This window comes from Carcharodon carcharias, chromosome 16 (genome assembly GCF_017639515.1).
Source record: "Carcharodon carcharias isolate sCarCar2 chromosome 16, sCarCar2.pri, whole genome shotgun sequence".
Lineage (NCBI taxonomy): Eukaryota > Metazoa > Chordata > Chondrichthyes > Lamniformes > Lamnidae > Carcharodon > Carcharodon carcharias.
In genome coordinates this window covers 98,578,864-98,600,855 of record NC_054482.1, presented here as the reverse complement: position 1 = coordinate 98,600,855, position 21,992 = coordinate 98,578,864, and the positions used below count along the sequence as shown (strand labels likewise).

At 44.8% G+C, this 21,992-nt stretch overlaps 1 protein-coding gene across 3 annotated transcripts in view; it reads right to left on the bottom strand.

Annotated features, from left to right (window-relative positions):
• The window catches only part of alg14 (ALG14 UDP-N-acetylglucosaminyltransferase subunit), a 101,682-nt gene that overhangs the window by 28,848 nt on the left and 50,842 nt on the right, over positions 1–21,992 (bottom strand). Inside the window, exon 4 of one of the 3 annotated variants that reach the window (XM_041207562.1) lies at positions 17,786–17,858. The exons of the other annotated variants lie outside the window; for them this stretch is intronic. Coding sequence (XP_041063496.1) covers positions 17,802–17,858 — 57 coding nt within the window. The 3' untranslated portion in view covers positions 17,786–17,801. The remainder of the gene's footprint in view (positions 1–17,785; positions 17,859–21,992) is intronic. 3 annotated transcript variants of the gene reach the window in all.

The window sequence follows — 21,992 nt, the reverse complement described above, 5'->3', positions numbered from 1 at the left end:
ACCTACTTGGCACTTCTGGATGAAGTTTGTTGTGAATGCTTCAGCCTTATCTTTTGCACTGATGTGCTGGGCTCCTCCATCATTGAGGATGGGGATATTTGCGGAGTCTCCTCCTCCAGTGAGTTGTTTAATTGTCTACCATCATTCACGACTGGATGTGGCAGGACTGCCGAATGCAGATCTGATCCATTGGTTATGGGATCGCTTAGCTCTGTTTATCACTAGCTGCTTATACTGTTTGGCACGCAAGTAGTCCTGTTTTATAGCTTCACCAGGTTGACACCCCATTCTTAGGTATGCCTGGTGCTGCTCCTGGCATGTCCTCCTGCACTCTTCATTGAGCCAGGATTGATCCCCTTGCTTGGTGGTAATGGTAGAGTGAGGGATATGCTGGGCCATGAGGTTACAGATTGCGGCTGAGTACAGTTCTGCTGCTGCTGATGACCCACAGCATCTCACGGTTGCCCAGATTCGAGTTGCTAGATCTGTTTAACATCTTTCCCTTTTAGCTTGGTGATAGTGCCACACAACACGATGGTGGGTATCCTCAATGTGAAGACCAGACTTCACACGGACAGATGCATCTGCGGCAGGCAGGTTGGTCAAGTATGTTTTTCCTTCTTGTTGGTTACCTCACCACCTGTCACAGACCCAGTCTAGCTGCTATGTCTGTTAGAACTCAGCCAGCTTGGTCTGTGGTGGTGCAATTGAGCCACTCTTGGTGATGCACATTGAAGTCCCCCACTCAGAGTACATTCTGCACCCTTACCACCCTCAGTGCACCCTCCAAGTGGTGTTCAACATGGAGGAGTATTGATTTATTATCTGAGGGGGATCGTATGTGATAATCAGCAGGAGATTTCCTTGCCCATGTTTGACCTGATGCCATGAGACTTCATGGGGTCCAGAGTCAATGTTGAAGACTCCCACGGCAGCTCCCTCCCAACTGTATACCACTGTACTGCCACCACTGCTGGGTCTGTCCGATTGGCAGGGATGATGATGGTGGTGTCTGGGACATTATCTGTAAGGCATGATCCATGAGTATGACTATGTCAGGCTGTTGCTTGACTAGTCTGTGATTAGCTCTCCCAATTTGGGCACAAGAGTCCAGATGTTCATCAGGAGGACTTTGCAGCTTTGACAGGGCTGGGTTTGCCACTGTCGTTTGTGATGCCAGGTCAATGCAGGTGGTAGCTTTGGTTTCATTCCTTTTTATTGACTTTTTGGTGGTTGGATACAACTGAGCGGCTTGCTAGGTCATTTCAGAGGACACTTAAATGTCAACCACATTGCTGTGGGTCTGGAACCACAGACCAGCTAAGGCTGGCAGATTTCCTTCCCTAAAAGAACATTAGTGAAACAGATGGGTTGTTACAACAATCAACAATGGTTTCATGGTCATATCTAGACTTTTAATTCCATATTTTTATTGAATTCAAATTCCACCATCTGTTGTGGTGGGATTCGAACCCACAGCATTAGCCTCGGTCTCTGGATTACTAGTCCAGCAACAATACCATTACGCGACTGCCTCCCCCTACTTTATTTTATAATGCAGCTGTAAAGTGTCTTTGGGAAGTTTCATTATGCTACAGGCACAGTTGTTGATTCTTAACCAAGTTCCATCAAACCATTGGTCCACCCACTCCATGTCTGGGGCCTGTCCCCTTGTTGTAAATCCCAAGTTCCCCAAGCCTGTCATGGCATCAAACCTTAAGACTGCTATCTAACAACTGCCAAATTCAGGGCCTGACTCCTTTGTGCCGATAATAATTCGAGAACTATCTCCCATACTGCAAAACTGCATCTCCGCACAGTTCTGCTTTGCCCCTGAATGATACAACCCAGTTCAGCGAACATGCAAGACTACCCAACCTACTCTAACTGCCAAAATCCAGTCCCACATTGACCCGAAAGTCCAATCTTACTCCTAAATGGCAGGTATTTCCCTCCCACCTGGTAACATCTTTCCTATGCTTTATCTGTGCAGCCTGCAGTTTAAAAAATGACATCAAGTAAGTAAAAGCAGTATAGTAGAAAGTAAATTCAGTGACTTACAATCTCCACAGTAAAATGCATACACAAAGAATTTGATCTTCAAAACACTGGTAATAATCCCAAAAAACCACATGATCAAATTTCAATTATTGTGAATGAGTACGTGTGATAATATATTCAATGTAGTGTGACATAACACCCCTATTGTTGTCATTATTTTGTCAGCCATGGCTCAGGTGTAGCATTCTCGTCTTTGAATCAGAAGCTTGAGAGTTCAAGTCTCGCTCTTATTTTTGTCCAATCATGTAACAGGCTGATTTCCCTTTGTAGCCCGTGTCCTCCTCCTCGCAGCTTACTTTCCCATCTAACTTTTTATTGTCAGCAAATGTGGATAGATTATACTTGGCAGCCTTATCTACTGCAGGAACAACTCATATTTATAGAGCACCTTTAATGCATTTCAATGTCCCAACCCACTTTACAGGGGTATTATAAAGTAAAGTTCGACAATGACTCACATAAGATAAATGTTAGAACAGATGACCAAAGGAGTGTCTTAAAGAAGGAAAGAGCAGTCAAGAGGTGGAAAGATTTTGATGGGGGGGGGGGGGTGTTAAATGGATCGAAGCCAGATAGTGAAGTATGAAACTAGACATAGATCCTTTTCTTGATGGTAGGTTTATTAGCAGAGTACAGCATTACGTATCTCTGCCTCCTATTGACCAACAACCCTAGTATCTCAGCAGTCCCTTTCTACATGTGCTCAAAATATTTAATCAATCAATAACCTCCACCTGTTTATCCTTAACCTTTGCAATACAATTAGATAACATTAACAGAGGGAATTCCAGAGTTTAGGTCCTAGGCAACTGAAGATGCGGCCACCAGTGGTGCAGCAATTAAAAGCTGGGCGCTCAGGAGGCCAGAATTAGGAGAACACATATCTTGGAGGATTGTGGGGCCCAAGGAGATTAGAGATAGGGAGGGGCGAAGCTATGGAGGGATCTGAAACCATGGATGAGAATTTAAAAATCAAGTCATTGCTTAAACTAAACCCACTGTAGGTCAGCGTGCACAGAGATGATGGGTGAATGGGAATTGGTACAAGGTAAGACATGGGAGCAGACTTTGGATGACCTCAAGTTTACAGAGGGCAGAAGATGGGAGGCCAGCTAGAAGTTTGTGGGAATAGTCAAGTCTGGAGGTAACAAAGGTATGGATAAGTGTTTCAGCAACAGATCAGCTGGGGCAATGTTATGGAAGAGGAAACGGACATTCTTGGTGAAGGTGTGGATATGTGGTTCTAAGCTCATGGGGGAAAATATGACAACAGGTTGTGAATGGCCTGGTTCAGCATCAAAGTTGCTAGGGAGAGGTATGGAGTTATTTGTAGAGGACCGAAGACACTGGCTTCAGTCTTCCCAACATTTAATTGGAGGTAATTTCTGCTCCTCAGCACAGGATGTTAGATAAGCAGCCTGATAATTTAGGAAGAGTGAGGAGTCGAGAGAGGCGATGGTGAGGTAGAGCTGTGTCATCAGTGTACATGTGAAAACCGCTGCATTTTCAGATGACGTCCCCGAGGGGCAGAATGCAGATGAGAACTAGGAAGGGGCCAAGGAAAGATCTTTGTTGGACATGGGGGGGTGTGGGGGGGGGATCATGGTGTGAGAGTGGGAAAAGAGGCCATTGTAGGTGATTCTCTAGCTACAATTAGAAAGATAACAATGGAACCAGGTAAGAGCAATCCAACTCAGCTGAACGAGTGGAGAGATACTGGAGGAATAAATAGCCAAGTGGTTATGGTACTGGGTTTATAACCCCAAGATCAAGAGTTCAAATCTCACAATGGCAAACTATGAAACAATGTAACTTCATCTGAATAGGAACAGATGGAAACGTGTTTGTACTTGAAAGAGTTACAATGCAGTCAACTGTGTTAAAGGCTGCAGACAAGTCGAGAAGGACAAGGAGGGATAGTTCACCTTTGTCAGTCACATTGGATGTCAATTGTGACTTTGATAAGAGCCATATTGGTACTGTGGAAGGGGAGGAAACCTGATTGGAACATGTAAATCATTAATACATATTGTAAATAATTGAGGCTTAAGTACTGAGCCATGCAGCACTCCACTACTTGCTCCTGTCATCCACTTATTCCTGCTCTGCTTTCTGTCCATTCAACAATCCTCAATCTATGTGAATATGGGCTATGTTTGCTGCCAATACCGCTTTAGATTGTGATGTGTGAGGAAAATTTGCATTTTTAGATAAATTAGAGTAGTTTTAATTTGCAAGAGATGGTAGGATGTTATACCTAGCTAAAAGAAGCTAAGCCAAACAGCATGTTTATTTTTCCCAAAGGTTAGTGATAATATGAGTACTATGAAAGATTTATATTATGAGAAAAATAAAGTTGCCAAGACATATTGGAACAAAGGAGTTTATATTAAAAAGGGAGAAACATGTATAAAGGAAATGATGTTATGTGTAAGGGAGAACGCATTCTAAGATCAACACAAGTATGAAGAGCCTCTAGCCTCTATGTATCAAGTTGCTGTCTACAGGAACCAAAGTTAAGAAAATTCACTTTGAAGATCACTGTCCAGGGTATCGTGTGCTTTGCCCAGATCTGTTGAAATCTTTTATTTTACTGTTGCCTTAACAGAGGTGTAACTGGGAGCCAGATTAATTGGGGGATTTAGGAGTTATGAAAGTAGTAATATAGTAGTAATTTGTAGACCTATGTTTGTGCATAAAATCTTTTCTTCTATTAATAAATGTTTAATTTAATTTTGTAAAAAAACTCTATGGCACGCATCTTGAAATAAAATACTAATTTCAAAACAGTTGTGGCAGCTGTTTCAAGTTTCCCTCTGATATTTGAGTACCTCGGCATTTACCATTTGCTGTGCCATAACAAAATGGATGGCACTGGCAGCAAACATAGCCCATATTTGCATAGATTGAGGATTGGTGAATGGACAGAAAGCAGAGCAGGAATAAGTGGATGACAGGAGCAAGTAGTGGAGTGCTGCAAGGCTCAGTACTTAAGCCTCAATTATTTACAATATGTATTAATGATTTACATGTTCCAATCAGGTTTCCTCCCCTTCCACGGTACCAATATGGCTCTTACCAAAGTCACAATTGACATACAATGTGACTGACAAAGGTGAACTATCCCTCCTTGTCCTTCTCGACTTGACTGCAGCCCTTAACACAGTTGACTGCATTGTACTCCTCCAGTATCTCTCCACTCATTCAGCTGAGTTGGATTGCTCTTACCTGGTTCCATTCTTATCTTTCTAATTGTAGCCAGAGAATCAGCGACAATGGCCTCTTTTCCCACTCTCACACCACGACCCCCATGTATTTGGCATTTCAAACCTAGCTTCTCTTTTGATAACTCAAAAGCTCCAGACAAGTCTCCAACTGAATTAATTCCCCTCCACAAAAACATCCACCCAGAGAGACTAATCCAAACCCCACTATTTAACTAGCTTTACAATAAATCTCAATAATATTATAAAAATTATTATATTTTCACGACAATATGTAGTTGTACTATCTTACTCTGTGACATTATTGCCAGCGACAGAGTTCCTAACTTTACTAAGATAAAAGCAGAATACTGCGAATACTGGAAATCTGAAATGAAAACAGGAAATGCTGGAAAAACTCAGCAGATCTGACAGTATCTGTGGAGAGAGAAACAGAGTTAACGGTTCGAGTCCGTACGACTCTTCTTTAGAAGAAAAATCAAACTAACTTGAAGCGTTAACTGTGTTTTTCTCTCTGATTGGCCCTACGGTCAACGTCTCTGCTCCTTAGTGCAAAATAATCACAACAACGTAACTGGGACACACAATGGCAGCAAGGCAATAAAATCATGTTCTGCCATATTCACAATCAGCTCTGCAATTAAGGTCGCAGACTATTAGATGCTGCATAAACACAAGCAATGAATAGGGAGGGAGATGTGAATAACCCCGTATCTAGGATAACATCTTTAAGTGAATAATTCGCAGTCGCTGCTTCTCCGAGGGTCCCATTTTTAGCAATCTGCGCAACATCACTAGCTTACCGTAGTTAAATAAATCAAATCCATGCACGCTTCAAGTAGCTAGATCTTAAAGGATCAGAAGCATTGCGGTGTTAAATTTCTATCGAAAGCTTTCTGGCAGGCTGGGGCACATTGAAGTAATGTCATTGGATTTCTGTACATGTGCGGACCAGTGCATATGCATAGACTGGTATTGGCAGTCATCTTTGTGGCTATCTGGCATTGGCAGGAGACTGTGGCTACTATTTTAGCCTCCCATCACAAGCCCTAACTTTGTGCAATAACCTCTTGTATGGCACCTTATCAAATGCCCTCTGAAAACCCATATATAATGCATTCTTGGTTCCCTCTGATCTCTCCTCTAGGAATACCCTCAAAAAACCTCTAATAGGTTTGTCAAACACAATTCCTTCTCTTAAAAATATGTTGGCTCTGCCGAATAAGACTGTGATTTCCCAAGTGCCCTATTACCACATTCTTAATAATAGATTCTAGCATTTTCCCTGATGTCAGGCTAACCGGCCTTCAATTTCCTGTTTCCTCTCTGCCTCCTGTCTTGCACAGCAGGGTTACTTTTGTTTTTTTTCTAATTCACAGAGGCCATTTTAGAATGGTCCAGGTTGACACTGTAGTTCAATAAAAGCTAAAGAGAAAGCATACAATGTGGCGAAGAGCAGTGGGAAACCAGGGGATTGGGAAGCCTACAAAGACCAACAGAGGACAACTAGAAAAGAAATAAGGAGGGAGAAGATTAAATATGAGGGTAAACTAGCCAGTAATATAAAAGAAGATTGCAAGAGTTTTTTTTTTAAGATATATAAAGGGTAAGAGAGAGGCAAAAGTGGACATTGGGCTGCTGGAAAATGACGTTGGAGAAGTAGTGGTGGGGAACAAGGAAATGGTGGAGGAACTGAATAGGTACTTTGCGTCAGTCTTCACGGTGGAAGACACGAGTGACATCCCCAAAGTTCAAGAGAGTCGGGGGGCAGAGGTGAGTATGGTGGCCATTACCAAGGAGAAGTTGCTAGGAAAACTAAAAGGTCTGAAGGTGGATAAATCACCTGGACCAGATGGATTACACCCCAGAGTTCTGAAGGAGATAGCTAAAGAAATAGAGGAGGCTCTAGTGGTGATCTTTCAGGAATCACTGGAGTCAGGCAGGGTCCCAGAGGATTGGAAAATCGCTAATGTAACCCCTCCTGTTTAAGAAGGGAGTGAGGCAAAAGACGGGAAATTACAGGCCGATTAGCCTGACCTCGTTCGTTGGTAAGATTTTAGAGTCCATTATTAAGGATGAGATTTCAGAATACATGGTAATATGCATGGTAAAATCAGGCAAAGTCAGCATGGTTTCATCAAGGGGAGGTCATGCCTGACAAATCTGTTAGAATTCTTTGAGGTAACAAGTAGGTTAGACAAAGGAGAGCCAATGGATGTTATCTACTTGGACTTCCAGAAGGCCTTTGACAAGGTGCCGCACAGGAGGCTGCTCAGTAAGATAAGAGCCCATGGTGTTAGAGGCAAGGTATTAGCATGGATAGAAGATTGGCTGTCTGGCAGGGGGCAGAGAGTGGGAATAAGGGGGTCCTTCTCAGGATGGCAGCCGGTGACTAGTGGAGTTCCGCAGGGGTCTGTGTTGGGACAACTTTTCACTTTATACATTAATGATCTAGATGAAGGAACTGAGGGCATCCTGGCTAAGTTTTCAGATGATACAAAGGTAGGTGGAGGGACAGGTAGTATTGAGGAGGCAGGAAGGCTGCAGAAGGATTTGGACAAGTTAGGACAATGGGCAAAAGAAGTGGCAGATGGAATACAACATGGTCATGCACTTTGGTAGGAAGAGTAGAAGGATGAGGGGGGGATCTGATTGAAACTTACAGAATACTGAAAGGCCTAGATACAGTGGACGTGGGGAAGATGTTTCCATTAGTAGGAGAGACTAGGACCCGAGGGCACAACCTCAGAATAAAGGGAAGACCTTTTAGAACAGAGATGAGGAGAAACTTCTTTAGCCAGAGAGTGGTGAATCTATGGAATTCATTGCCACAGAAGGCTGTGGAGGCCAGGTCATTGAGTGTATTTAAGACTGAGATAGATAGGTTCTTGATTGGTAAGGGGATCAAAGGTTACGGGGAGAAGGCAGGAGAATGGGGTTGAGAAACTTATCAGCCATGATTGAATGGTGGAGCAGACTCAATGGGCCGAATGGCCTAATTTCTGCTCCTATGTCTTATGGTCAATGCTATAGGAGTGCTGCACTGTTGGAGGCAACTTCAGATGAGACTTTAAGCTGAGGCCTCATCTTTCTTCTCAGCACTATTTCAAAGAACAGCAGAGATCTCCCCTTGTCCTGGTCAATATTCATACCTCTACCGACATTACTACAACAGAATATCTGGATATTATCTCATTGCTGTTTGTGGGATCTTACTGTGCACAAATTGGCTGACACATTTCCTACATTACAACTGTGACTAAACTTCAAAGTGCTGAGTTGCAATGCAATTTAGAGTGCCCAGAGGTTGCGAAAGGCACGACATAAATGCAAGTCTTTCTTTGCAAAATTACTCTTAAAATCTCCACTGCAGAATGTTGCATTCCACTAATTCTGGCCCTCTGTGCATCCCTGATTTTAATTGCTCCACCAGTGGTGGCCGCACCTTCAGTTGCCTAGGCCCTAAAGCTCTGGAGCACCCTCCATACACCTCTCTGCCTCGCTTTTCTCTTAAGATACACCTTAAAGCTTACCTCTTTGACCAAGCTTTTGGTCATCTGACCCAATTCTCTTTCTGTGGATCGGTGTCATACTTTATTTCACAATGTTCTTGTGAAACACCTTAGGAAGTTTAATTAAGGGTGTTATATATGTAAGTTGTTGTTGTCAAATGTGAACCAAATAAAGTGCCACAAATCAAGATTTTCTGTGAGTTTTCCTTCAGATTCTCCATCAACCTGGAATATAAATTTCACACATGATGCACAGGTCGTTCATTTTGACCAGTGCCACGACACAACTGCCTTCTACTGTCCAGCATCTAGACTCACATATAATGATGCTGACATTGGCGAAGATACTAAAGCACCTCCACTGCTGGTGAAACCATATCCAAATGAATCATCATCTTTAAGGAGGGGATGGGGGGGATGAAATGGACGGGGTTAAAATGATGGTCTTTGTCTCAGTTCAAAGAGTCATTGTTTGTCCAAACCTTCAACAGCCTACGCAAACCATTTTCCCTAACAGCATTACAGCATTTACCGAAACAGCTATCATTCAATTCTTAGTCCTATAGAACCTTACTGAGGAACTTGAACAGGTTCGTCACCATAGGCAACAGCGTCTTCTTACACAACTAATTCCGCGCTCGTCAGGCTGTAACTTGTCCGTGCCCTCACTTGGAAAGCTCTAGAGGAAAGTATGGTCCTCCACTCGGGGCCGCCCAATTTAAGCATGGCATCAGGCAGACGGCAGTGAGAAATGGGGCCGAGATATGCTTCACCAAATTGCTTCCCATTTAAGTGCACAATCCGTATTCTGCTGTTAATTCTGGCAGTTAAGAGGAGCCCCGATGTCAAACAAGCAGGAACGTCATTCAAATATTAATCTGGGGGCAGGGACATTACGCATATCATTGCCCACCTTTCTGATGTGCAGTAGATTGGATGCGAAATGGATGCCCAGGATTGCAGGGCAGCAGTAATTGTGTGTCCGGTAGCGGAAAGTTATGTCATGGTCAATGTATTGCACCCATTAATGTTTTTTTGCCCCCTCAATGGTGGTGAAATTCTTTTGATCCTTCATGCCAATTGTTATAATTGTCCTGCTCCCAGCACAATTACTTGCACCAATGAGTTTCCTGATAAAAATTCCCCAATCTGAGCTGAAGGGCCAAACAAGTGAGGCTGAAAATAGGTACTCTATGCTCATGCACCAATACCCACACAACTACACCTGCAGACAGAGGTAACTATACAATGGTTTAACAGCACATAAACAGCAGGTTTTATGCTCCACACAAGCCTCCTCCCAGCCCTCTTCATCTTGGAGGTCTTGGAGGGGGGCTGGTGGGAGTGCATGTTCTGTTACTCCAAGACCAAGCACAGCCAATAAAGACACATTTGCTTAGTGTTGGTAACATAGAAACCCTCTAATATGTGTCGCTCAGGTACAAGAAAAAGATGCATGTCAGGCTACCAAGAGGATCCATTAGCTTGATCACGCATCAGTTTTAGAGAGGATCTTGAAAAAGTAAAGAGGGAAGCAGAGACTAAGGTAGTGAGTCCCAAAGTCTGGGACCAAAGTAGTTGCAGGCACAGCCACCAATGAGGGAGATCATTGTGGCAGTGGAGGTGGGGGGAGGGGGGGAAAGAGGAGTGGAATGGACAAGGACTGAGTCAGAAGAAGAGTTTTGTTTGTGCTGGTGGTGGGGCTGGGGGGGAGGTGCGGACAGTTATAGTGTTAGGGAAGATCACAGAGACAGGGAGGACGAAATACAAAGATGATCACATGAAATTTGAAGCCTTCGAGCACGAGGATCCAATGCAGATCAGTAAGCACGGGGCTGATGGGCAGGCTGGGTGTGATGACAACAGCTACAGGCAGCTGAGTTTTTGGGTCAGGCAAAGTTTAAGGAAGGTGGAGGATGAGATGACAGCCATGAAAACATTGAAACAGTATAACTTTGGATGTCTCAAAAGCATTAATGAGAACATCAACAGTAGAATTGCTGAGGTACAGGAGGAGGTGAGTGACAGTACTGTGGTGGAGGTATGGTCTTTGTAATGGAGAGGAATACAGCATTGGAAACTCAGAACAGGGTAAAATAACGCATCAAGGGTGTGAACAATTTGTTTCAGTCATGAAACAGTGGCCGGAGTGGTTTGTGAATGGAGACCCTTGCGTAAAACAAACGTAATAGCTTCAAAAAGTGTCAGTTAAGGAATGAAACTGGATGGACCACCCGGCATCGACCTAGGCAGCGGAAACAACAATGGCAAACTCAGCTGTTGGAGGAGCCCAGCACATCAATGCAAAAGATAAGGCTGAAGCATTTGCTATAATCTTCAGCCAGAGGTGCTGAGTGGATGAACCAGCTCGGCCCCCTCCGGAGGTCCCAGCATCACAGGTGCCAATTCAATTCACTCCATGTAATATCAAGAAATGGCTGAAGGCACTGGATACTGCAAAAGCTATGGGCCCTGACAATATTTTAGCAATAGCACTGAAGACTTGTGCTCCAGAACTTGCCGCGCTCCTAGCCAAGCTGTTCCAGTACAGCTACAACACTGGCATCTACCCAGCTATGTGGAAAATTGCCCAGGTATGTCCTGTACACAAAAAGCAGGACAAATCCAATCTGGTAAATTACCACCCTGTCAGTCCACTCTCGATCATCAGTAAAGTAATGGAAGGGGTCATTAACAATACCATCAAGCAGCACTTGCTTAGCAACAACCTGCTCACTGATGCCCAGTTTGGGCTCTGCCAGGGCCACTTGGCCTCTGACCTCATTACAGCCTTGGTTCAAACATGGGCAAAAGGGCTGAACTCTCGAGGTGAGGTGAGAGTGACTGCCCTTGACATCAAGGCCATATTTGACAGAATGTGGCATCAAGGAGCCCCAGCAAAACTGGAGTCACTGGGAATTGGGGGAAAACTCTCTGCTGGTTGGAGTCATACCTAGCACAAAGGAAGATGGTTGTCGTTGTTGGTCAGTCATCTCAGCTCCAGGACATCACTGCAGAAGTTCCTCAGGGTAATGTCCTTGGCCCAACCATCTTCAGCTGCTTCATCAACGCTCTTCCTTCCATCATAAGGTCAGGAGTGAGGATGTTCGCTGATGATTGCACAATGTTCAGCACCATTCACGACTCCTCAGATACTGAAGCAGTCCATGACCAAATGCAGCAAGACCTGGACATTATCCAGGCTTGGACTTACAAGTGGCAAATAACATTCGCAACACACAACACACAGGCAATGACCATCGCCAACAAGAGAGAATCTAACCATCACCCCTTGATGTTCAATGGCTTTACCATCACTGAATCCTCCACTATCAACATCCTGGGGGGTTACAATTAACCAGAAACTGAACTGAGCTAGCCATATAAATACTGTGGCTACAAGTGCAGGTCACGGGCTAGGAATCCTGTGGCAAGTAACTCACCTCCTGACTCCCCAAAGCCTGTCCACCATCTGCAAAGCACAAGTCAGGAGTGTGATGGAATACTCTCCACTTGCCTGGATGAGTGCAGCTCCAACAGCACTTGGGAAGCTTGACACCATCCAGAACAAAGCAGCCCACCTTATTGGCATCACATCCACAAACATTCACTCCCTCCGCCACCAAAGCACAGTAGCAGCAATGTGTATCATCTACAAGATGCCCTGCAGGAATTCACCAAGTCTCCTGAGACAGTTCCTTCCAAACCCACAACCAGTACTATCTAGAAGGACAAGGGCAGTATATAGATGGGATCACTACCACCTGGAAATTCCCCTCCAAGCCACCCGCTATCTTGACTTAGAAATATATCTCCGTTCCTTCACTGTCGTTGGGTCAAAATCCTGGAACTCCCGTGTAACTGCACCACATGGACTACAGTGGTTCAAGAAGGCAGCTCACCACCACCTTCTCAACGGCAACTAGGGATGGGCAATAAATGCTGGCCCAGCCAATGAAGCTCACATCCCATGAATGAATTAAAAAAAAGCCTTGGATCAGTTGGTAACACTCTTGCCGACTCAGAAGGTCGCAGATTCAAAACAAGGACACTAATGAGAACAAAAATCAAGGCCGACAGTCCAGTAGAAGCTGAGGGAGTGCTGCTCTGTTGGAGGTGCCATCTTTTGGAAGTGATGCTAAACCCAAGCCCTGTCTGGCCTTTCAGGTGGAAGTGAAAGATCCCATGGCCAGATTTCTGAGAAGTGCAGGGGAGTTCTACCCGGTACAAAAACAGGAAATGTTGGTAAATCTGGAAGGTCTGGCAGCATCTAAGGAAAGAGAAACCGAGTTAACGTTTTGAGTCCATATGATTCTTCTTTGGAGCTAAAGAAGCTTAGCTCTAACGAATCATAGGGACTCGAAATGTTAACTCTGTTTCTCTCTCCACAGATTCTGCCAGACCTGAGTATTTGCAGCATTTCTGTTTTTATTTCAGATTTCCAGCACCGCAGTATTTTACTTTTATCTTAGAGTTCTTCCCAGTATCCTGGCCAATATTTATCCCTCAGCTAACACCACTAAAACTGAGCTGCTGCTTTTCCTACATTACAACAGTGACTACACTTATAACGTACTCCGCTGCCTGTAAAGCGCTTTGGAGCATGCTGCAGTTGTGAAAAAATATTTATAAAAGCGTTCTTGCTTTTCACCCGAATGGGATGTTAAATCGAAATCCCTTTTGCCCTCTAATGCAGATATAAAGATGTATTTGCAGCGCAAGGTCTGACACTGCCTCCAGAAATGCTTGATGTTCTGCAACCATATGTCTTTTAAAAGCAGGGCCCAGACGATCTAGATCTCCAGTTTCTTCAGCGAATAGACATGGGGCATGACCGTCCTGGCGGGCAACACCAGGAGCACTTTCACCCTTATCTGCAAGTTCCAGGAAATAAAAATGACCATGAGGGTACATCACCCAAAATCCCACCTTCCTTTCACTAACAGCAATATCAGTCTAATTCAGGAACTACTCAAATTGTCAAACTATTTTTAACTCTTTACCTGCACTGGAAGTTTCATTGAAATTCTAAAGCAAAACTACCAACTAAAATCTTCCGTCGAGTCACAGGAAAGGATTGAGTTGCATTTGGAAACCTCTGATTTCAGTTTTACTATATCCTTAATGAATAAGAGCATAAAGTAGATTACCTTCATATTTTGTACAGTTCCAAACACGTGAACATAGTATCTCATAGTTATAGGTTGGTCTGAATGCTTGATTACTGCGAGCTGCCAATTGCTAATTTCAGGTGTTGAACAATATTTTGGTTTGGCTAAGTATTTGTTGAATAACTCTGCCATTGGAGTAACACAAGACCTTAACATGATAGACAAGCTGCTCAGGAGGCTATCATTTTTTGCATTACCTCCCTCAACTGCTGCACCGCACTATGGTTAACTGATGCTAGCATGGTAAAAAAAGACAGATATATTTATGGAGTGCCTTTTACAACCTCTGGGCACCACAAAGGACTGTAAGCCAGTTAAGCTAATTTTGAAGCACAGTCACAGTTTTAGGGAGCAAGGCATTCAATTTGCACACAGCAAGCTCCCACAAACAGCAATGTGACAATGACCAGACAATCTGTTTTTTGTGATGTGGATGGAGGGATAAATACTGGTCAGGGCAGAGGAGAAAACTACCCAGCTCTTCTTTGAAATACTGCCTTCTGATCTATTATGTTCACTTGAGGGAGCAGACAATTTAACAACTCACCCCCAAAGTGCAGCACTTGAGTATTTCATGGAGTGTTAGCATGAGAATTAACTGCCACACCCCCCTCCCCTCCCCTGCTCCCTCCATCAACTCCCCCCTCCACCCCCAACCCCTACAGCATGAAATGATTTGAGGAAATATGCCATTGTAAGTCTATAATCTCAAGAAGGAAATGTGAGAAGAAACATGGAAAGAAACACAAGCATGGGAGTCATTTAGAAACATAAAGAAATTTGGAAGTAAAAGAAAGGCAAAACTAAAAGTCAACAAGAAAAAAGTGAGAGCCAGAGAAGTGGGAAATTAATTGGTGAGAAAATGTAGAGGGTGGGGGGGGGGGGGGGGGGGGGGGGGGGGGGGGGGGAAGAGGGGAGCGAGAGGGAGAAAGGGCGGGGAAGGGAGCGAGAGGGAGAAAGGGCGGGGAGGGGAGCGAGAGGGTGGATAAGGAGAGAGGGGAGGAGGAGATAGGGGAGAGAGAGAAAAAGAAAAAGAGAGGAGGGGAGGGAGAGGGAGAGGGATGGGGGGAGAGGGAGAGGAGAGGGGGAGGGGAGAGGGAGAGGGAGAGGGAGAGGGAGAGAGAGTGGGAGAGGGAGAGGGAGTGGGAGAGAGAGTGGGAGAGGGAGGGGGAGTGGGAGGGGGAGAGGGAGAGACAGGGGGAGAGACAGGGGGAGAGACAGGGGGAGAGACAGGGGGAGAGGGAGAGGGAGGGGGAGAGGGAGGGGGAGAGGGAGGGGGAGAGGGAGGGGGAGAGGGAGGGGGAGAGGGAGGGGGAGAGGGAGGGGGAGAGGGAGGGGGAGAGGGAGGGGGAGAGGGAGGGGGAGAGGGAGGGGGAGGGGGAGGGGGAGGGAGAGAGAGAGGGAGAGGGGAGAAGGAGAGGGAGCGGGGGAGAGGGGGGGAGAGGGAGGGGGGAGAGGGAGAGGGAGGGGGAGAGGGGGGGAGAGGGAGGGGGGAGAGGGAGAGGGAGGGGGAGAGGGGGGGAGAGGAAGGGAGAGAGGGAGAGGGAGGGAGAGAGGGAGAGGGAGAGGGAGAGGGAGGGGGGAGAGGGAGAGGGAGGGGGAGAGGGAGGGGGAGAGGGAGGGGGAGAGGGAGAGGGAAGAGAGAGGGAGGGGGAGCGGGGGGAGAGAGAGAGAGAGAGGGAGCAGGCAGAGAGAGAGGGGGAGAGAAGGAGAAAGAGAGGGAGAGAAGAGCAAGAAATAGTGGAGACACATCAAGAGCAAAAGCAAACAAAGTAAAAGAAACCTGAAACAGAAGTTTCCCAGTCCAATAAATCTTCATTTGGAGACTCCAACTGGCTTATCAGTAAAGGCAATAGTATCCTCTTACACTGTAACAACACTGCTGATTCTATGGTCTCTTGTGTTATAAATTCATTGTCTGTATTCCCAGCTAGTTACAATACTCTTAAGGTGCTTCTACTCCACAGGAATGCAGCCGACTGCAGACGTATAGTTCTCTTGGCATTGGCTCCGTGTCTTAACTGTAAACAACTTCACCCACAGGAAACCAGTGGATTGTAGACCCAAAAAAATTACAAACCTGCCATTGAATTAAGGCTTCTGTTGGAGTGCGCTAATCATTCAAAGCCTGTCCCTCAGGCCTTAAATCAGACAATCGGGCCTCTGGAGACCTGCAACCAAAGCTGGGGGTGTGGGAGTGTAGGGGTGCAAGGGCTAGCGTTTGGAGACTGTTCTTTTCAGAAGATAAAACTGTAATAATAAAAACATCTTACAAAAGCTGACGCATCTCTTTCCTAAGTATACTGACAAAGAATATAGAGTATCAATGGGTTAATTATGGGACTGAATTTCATAGCTAATGGTGAAAGCATTTAAACTGCAGTCGGTGATCTCACTCAACAGAACTGAGCGTCACTCACACCCTCCTACACTTATTCACAGAGGAATTATTTAATGACGGAACAATTGTAAATCAGGACGCCAGTGAAATTTGACAATAAGTGCTCATTAACTTTACTGCAAATTCAGAATTTGCCACAGATTTCTCTCAATAAAAATAACGGTAGCCCTCGAGTTGCACAGAAGATTCTTTGCACTTTCACACGCACACCCCAAGCCAACGTAGAGTGCACAGATGAAGATTTCTTTTTGCTAGAAACTGACATTCTGCTCCTCAGATAATGTCTCAGCAAAATATAAATGGCTTCAGTGCGGAAAAATAAAATTCCAAGCTCAGTCTCTTGACTCAGCCCATCATCCTCCCACTGAGAGGAGAAAACCTGATCCCATTTCGCTAAAGCTTTCAGACTTGAGACTGGCAGCTGGCCAAGGGGTCTGTGAATGCAGCCTGTGAACACAGCACTTCTGTTCTGGTAAAATAGTACAAATCACTGGGGACCAGTCACGAGCTCTGCTGCAGGTCTAATTCGTTGTCAAGGCCACAGAGGGTATCCTACTTCACCCACTGCCATTCTATAGCCGAAGCACTTGTTTGGTTAACAGTCACTTCAAACATCTGTAGACAGTACTTTCTAAAAGTGACCTAATTTGTAAGCAAATGAACAATTTTCCTCCACAAAGTCCCAAACACAAACGATGTGTCGGTAGTGCTGTCTTTCAGAACAGACATTAAGCCGACGCCCTATCTGCTCTCTCAGGTGGATGTAGAAGATTTTATATCACTATTTTGAAGAGCGGGGGAATCCCCGCAGCATCTAAGCCAATGTTTACCCCTCAACCAGTCACTAAACAACAGATTAACTGGTCATTCATCTACACTGCTGCCATGGGAGCTTGAGGTGCAAACTGGCTGCCACATTTCCTGCAGAATAGCATTGACTGCACTTCACATAGTAATACTTAACAGCACTTTGAGATGCCCCAAGGTCATGACAGACACTACAAATTCAAGTCTTTTTTTCCGTTACGATGGTAAATTTACCATGGCAAACTCTAACTAGCTATATGGAGTTATGTTGTGATATTATAGCTATTATTTGAAATATAGCAACCATGAAGTACATCAAGCTGAGTGGAGCTGCATGCAGGGAGATTAATTAACAGTTAATTTTATTCTGTCTGATGCACGACCAAGTTTGAAAAGTAGGATTGAGGGTGACGGTGAATATGTTTTTTTCTTTCCCTAACCAGAGATTTGCACATTGTGTTCCTGTGGACATGATCCATCTAGTTCAGTGACCACCACGGCACAGGAGCATAGTATGGGTCAGACCAGCGCCATATAGAGAAACACCAAGAGCACCTCACACCTGATGACCAGGTGGTGTCGCTCCCACATGCCCAGTTTCTGCCTCACCTTGACTATATACTCCTCACAGCTTTTGGCACACGCCCCGAACCACATCCTCAGTACCCTCAGATAGTCTGACCTGAAGTCGAAGGAGAAAAAGGATCAGTCAGCTTAGTTCCCAAAGAACATGGCTCCATTCTTGCTGTGATTCACCTTGGCTCCCGAGGCATGCTCAAACTGGTCGCAGATGCTAATCAGTCTGCGAACTGATGGCGGATATGAGCAGGAGACAGCCACATTGTCCACGTACAGGGAGACTTTGATTTTCATGCTTCCCCTGCTTGGGATCATCACCCCTCTTATGCCCACATCCACCCTGATGGACTCGGCAAAAGGTCTGATACCACATACTGTCACTATGATGTGAAGTGTGCATGTGACACGTTAACCTTTTATTTCATCGACTGGTCAAACATATACTGAACTGCTTGAAAAGAACTTTTAAAAAGCAAGCACAGACACTGACTTAAGATAGTTGCCACAGGTCACATGACGACTAGTATTACAAGTTGGCCAGTTTCTGGAAGTCTCCAATGTGAATTACAATTAAGATAGGCCAAGGTAACCTCCGATGAAATTTCACATCTGCTGATGTAAAGAGCTATTCCAAAAGATGAACTGAAACCGTACTGGCTCTCACCATTTGCATTTCTGTACAGCTATCCTTTCAGGCAGAGGCAGAACAACGGTCATATGGAAGGTGTTCTTCCTAGCTCATCACAGGGAAGAATCATCTATGTTAGAAGTGATAAAGAAACTAGGCCACAAAATAGCCACGGTCTGTCCGGACATGAGCTAATCAATTACCTTCTGAAAACAATGTGGGTAGAGAGATCATGTGACCAGAATAACCATTTTGAAATGTCATTTGTTACAACACCCAAGCTGCTAAAAACAGATTCCGGATGAAATCTGCCAATGAAGCAGTAACACCATCTCTCCTCCTCTCTCTCAAGTCCGAGGCGGAAAAATAGAATTCCAAGCTCAGTCTCTTGGCTCAGCCCCTTATCCTCCCACTGAGAGGAGAAAACCTGATCCCATTTCTTTAAAGCTTTTGGAAACATTTTGGAAACCACCGCAGAAATAGGGAATTTCCACTGAAAGAAACCTCAGGTACAATTCACATAGAAATTTGGAAAACACGGATTACAGTTTAAAAGAGACTGTCATCCAGAAATTGCAGTTTGCATCAGCTTCAACTACCCTGGAGTTTCAAGACCACCATGGAAAAAGTCCTGCCTCAGCAGTGAACACCAGTGAAGGGCTCAAACAGTGAACATACTATCTTTTTTTTAACCTTTTAGCATTGAGTTTTAATTTGGCCAAAAAGTAACCTCCTACTCTATAGCTTGGAGCTTTGCATGTGTGCCTGAGTGTGTGTTGCAAAGGTCAGGATGTGGGTTTACCTTTTTAAATTTCTTTACATCTTCACCTGGGTGGGATTTTAACTCAACAAAAACTAACCACTTTGTGTTTAAATTCAAGAAGGCCTGTCAGACTCAGTTCTTTGCAATCAGCACATGAACAGTTAAGCACAGACATTGAATTAATACCTTCGTCCTTATCAGTTACAAAAAAACCCTGTTTACAATCAATCGAGGAGTGAGAAAGAAAGGCTGAGTCCTGACACGTGTCCTCCGCAGCCAAAACAATACGAATAAAACACAGAGGAGAGGGGGGCAACCTTACTGACTCCAGATTGGATTGGAAAGCTTTCCTATTCCCAACCATTGATTGAAACCGTGTTACTGATGTTTATATAGAGCAGTTGGATCCAATTGCGGATTCCCTCCCAAACCCCATTTTGGACAGCACATTCATCACGTAGGTGTGCCATATTGTCAAAGGCCTTCTCCTTGTCCAGGCTGATGAGACTGGTGTCTGCCCTCTGACCTGCACAAAGATGATCCTACCCCTGAGTAGATCTTCCTGCCATGTGCAGTGCAGGCCAGGTCAAGGTGGATCACCAACTCCAGAGCAGAGTTGACCAGATTGATAATGACCTTGGTTAGAATTTTGTGGTCCACATTCAGCAGTGAAATGGACTGTCAATTTCTAATTTCCCCCATTTCTCCGTTCTGCTTGTAGCTGAAGGTGATGATGCCTTTCCTCATGGATTCTGACACACTGCTGGCCAGAAGCACACTCTTGTACACTTCCAGCAGGTATGGCCAATCCAGTCCCCCAGAGCAGAATACAACTTGTACGGTAAAATTCTGCTTCCGGGAGTTTTACTCATCTCAAAAGGACCTGACAGCCTTGTCAGCTCATCCAGGGTCAGAGGTTTGTTCAGACCCTCGCCTGCTTGCTGTCATCTAAGACCTCGGTGACAGAGGACAGGAAGGACTTGGAGGCTATGCTGTCAGTGGGCTTCACGAGGCATAAACCAGCATAAAAGGATTCCCTGATCCTCAATATGTCAGACTGTGTTACCAAGTTGTCTTCTTCCTTCACGACTGCTAATCACAGAGGGGTCCCTGTGTACCTTTTGGAAGAAGAAGTGAAAGTACATCTTATCCTGCTCTACCAAACTGAATCTGGACCGGAAGATGATTTTGGAGGCCTCCAAGGCAAACAGCGAAGCCTGCTGGCCCTTCACCTCTTGGACGTCCTCCTTAAAGTCAAGTCCCACCGCTTGCAGCAGTGGCAGATTCTGTATGTTTTTCTGGAGTCCGGGCATTTCCCCAGTCTCTCTCTCTCACCTTCTGAACACCTTTGAGGATGAAGAAAGAACCTTTTGATGTTTGCCTTGATTGCTTGCCAATGTTGTAGATCCAGAGAGGTTTCACTATTCTCCAATCTTTGTTCAACCCTTTGTCCAGCCCTTTGCATTCCTCAAATGTTTTTTGGGTTCAACAGATTTATGTTTAGCTTCCATATCCCCCCTGCCATCCTCTGGTCTTCCTGTGAGGGCCAGTAGGAGGCAGTGGTCAGAAAAGAACACTGTCTTGACATCATTTGACGATGAATGGGACACAAACAGGAAGTCAATCCTGGAATGGTTGGACCAGTCTGGCCTCGACTAAGTGTATCTACATGGTGCTCTGTATGCAGGGATGAAGATGTTTCACAGCTTGGCATCTTTTACCATCTCCTTAAGGAGTCTGGACATGGCCCTGCTGGATCAGCCAGACACATCAATGATTCAGTGAATGTTACTGCATAGAACAACCAGCTTGAACAACGCCTGCAGTCGTGGGAGCTGCTGGAAGATGGCCAGCTGCTCACTCTGTAGAGCCAGGACATACTTGTTAATTAAGTGGAAGGGTGTGTTTTTTGTATACTATGCCTGCTACAAGGAGGTGAGTACTCATCACCTCCTTAACTTTGGTGATGATGGAGTTGTCTCTCTGCAGAATACCCAGGCTGGAGGAACAGCAATCGTTGGAATGGCCCCTGGGACCACCACCTGGACCAATTTCTATAGCTGCTGAGGTGAGGTATTCTGTACTCATGCAGGAACAGGGCAGCTTTGACATTGGCCAGATATTCCAAGGTAGAGACAAAACACAGTGGCTTTAACACTATGTACATTAATAGAAGCAATTTTTGGCCACCATCGTGAGCTTGCATTTTTATAATGTCTTTTAGGACATCCCAAGGCAATTTACAACCAATGAAGTGCTTTTGCAGTTATTGTACCAGTTTCAGTTTTTAATCCTTCTTACATATACTGACATTCCACTGGGGTATGTGGTAAGATATACAATAGCAGACAGCTAATGTTTGTACAGTAACCTTGAACAGGGTCTGCTATTATACATCCAGCATCTCTCACTGGAGATCAATGTTTTGGAATGAAAGCCTCAACAGCACACCCAGTTTAGAGACCACCTGGTTTGCAGCTCCATTACTGATAAGGAGATCAAAGTAAATTTTGCTTTGTATGGGTTTCATCTTGAAGAAGAGGACTGGCTCATAACTCAGATAAGCTGAGTATCGTGAGGTCACAAATTAATTGACACTCATGTCAGAATGTTCGATGCTACATTTAGAAAATGCTTTTCTATTAACTAGAGATCATTCAATAAATACTATGCTTTTTTATTGCTAGAGGACAACGAGTGTTAAAAGTATTAAGCAGTAGCATAACTGAAATGATTCAGATTATATCAACTGCACTTACATGTCCCACAACCTATTTGAACCCTCAGATTGTGTCACATCATATCCATGATCATTTTCTTCATCATACCTCATTTGAAGCTGAACC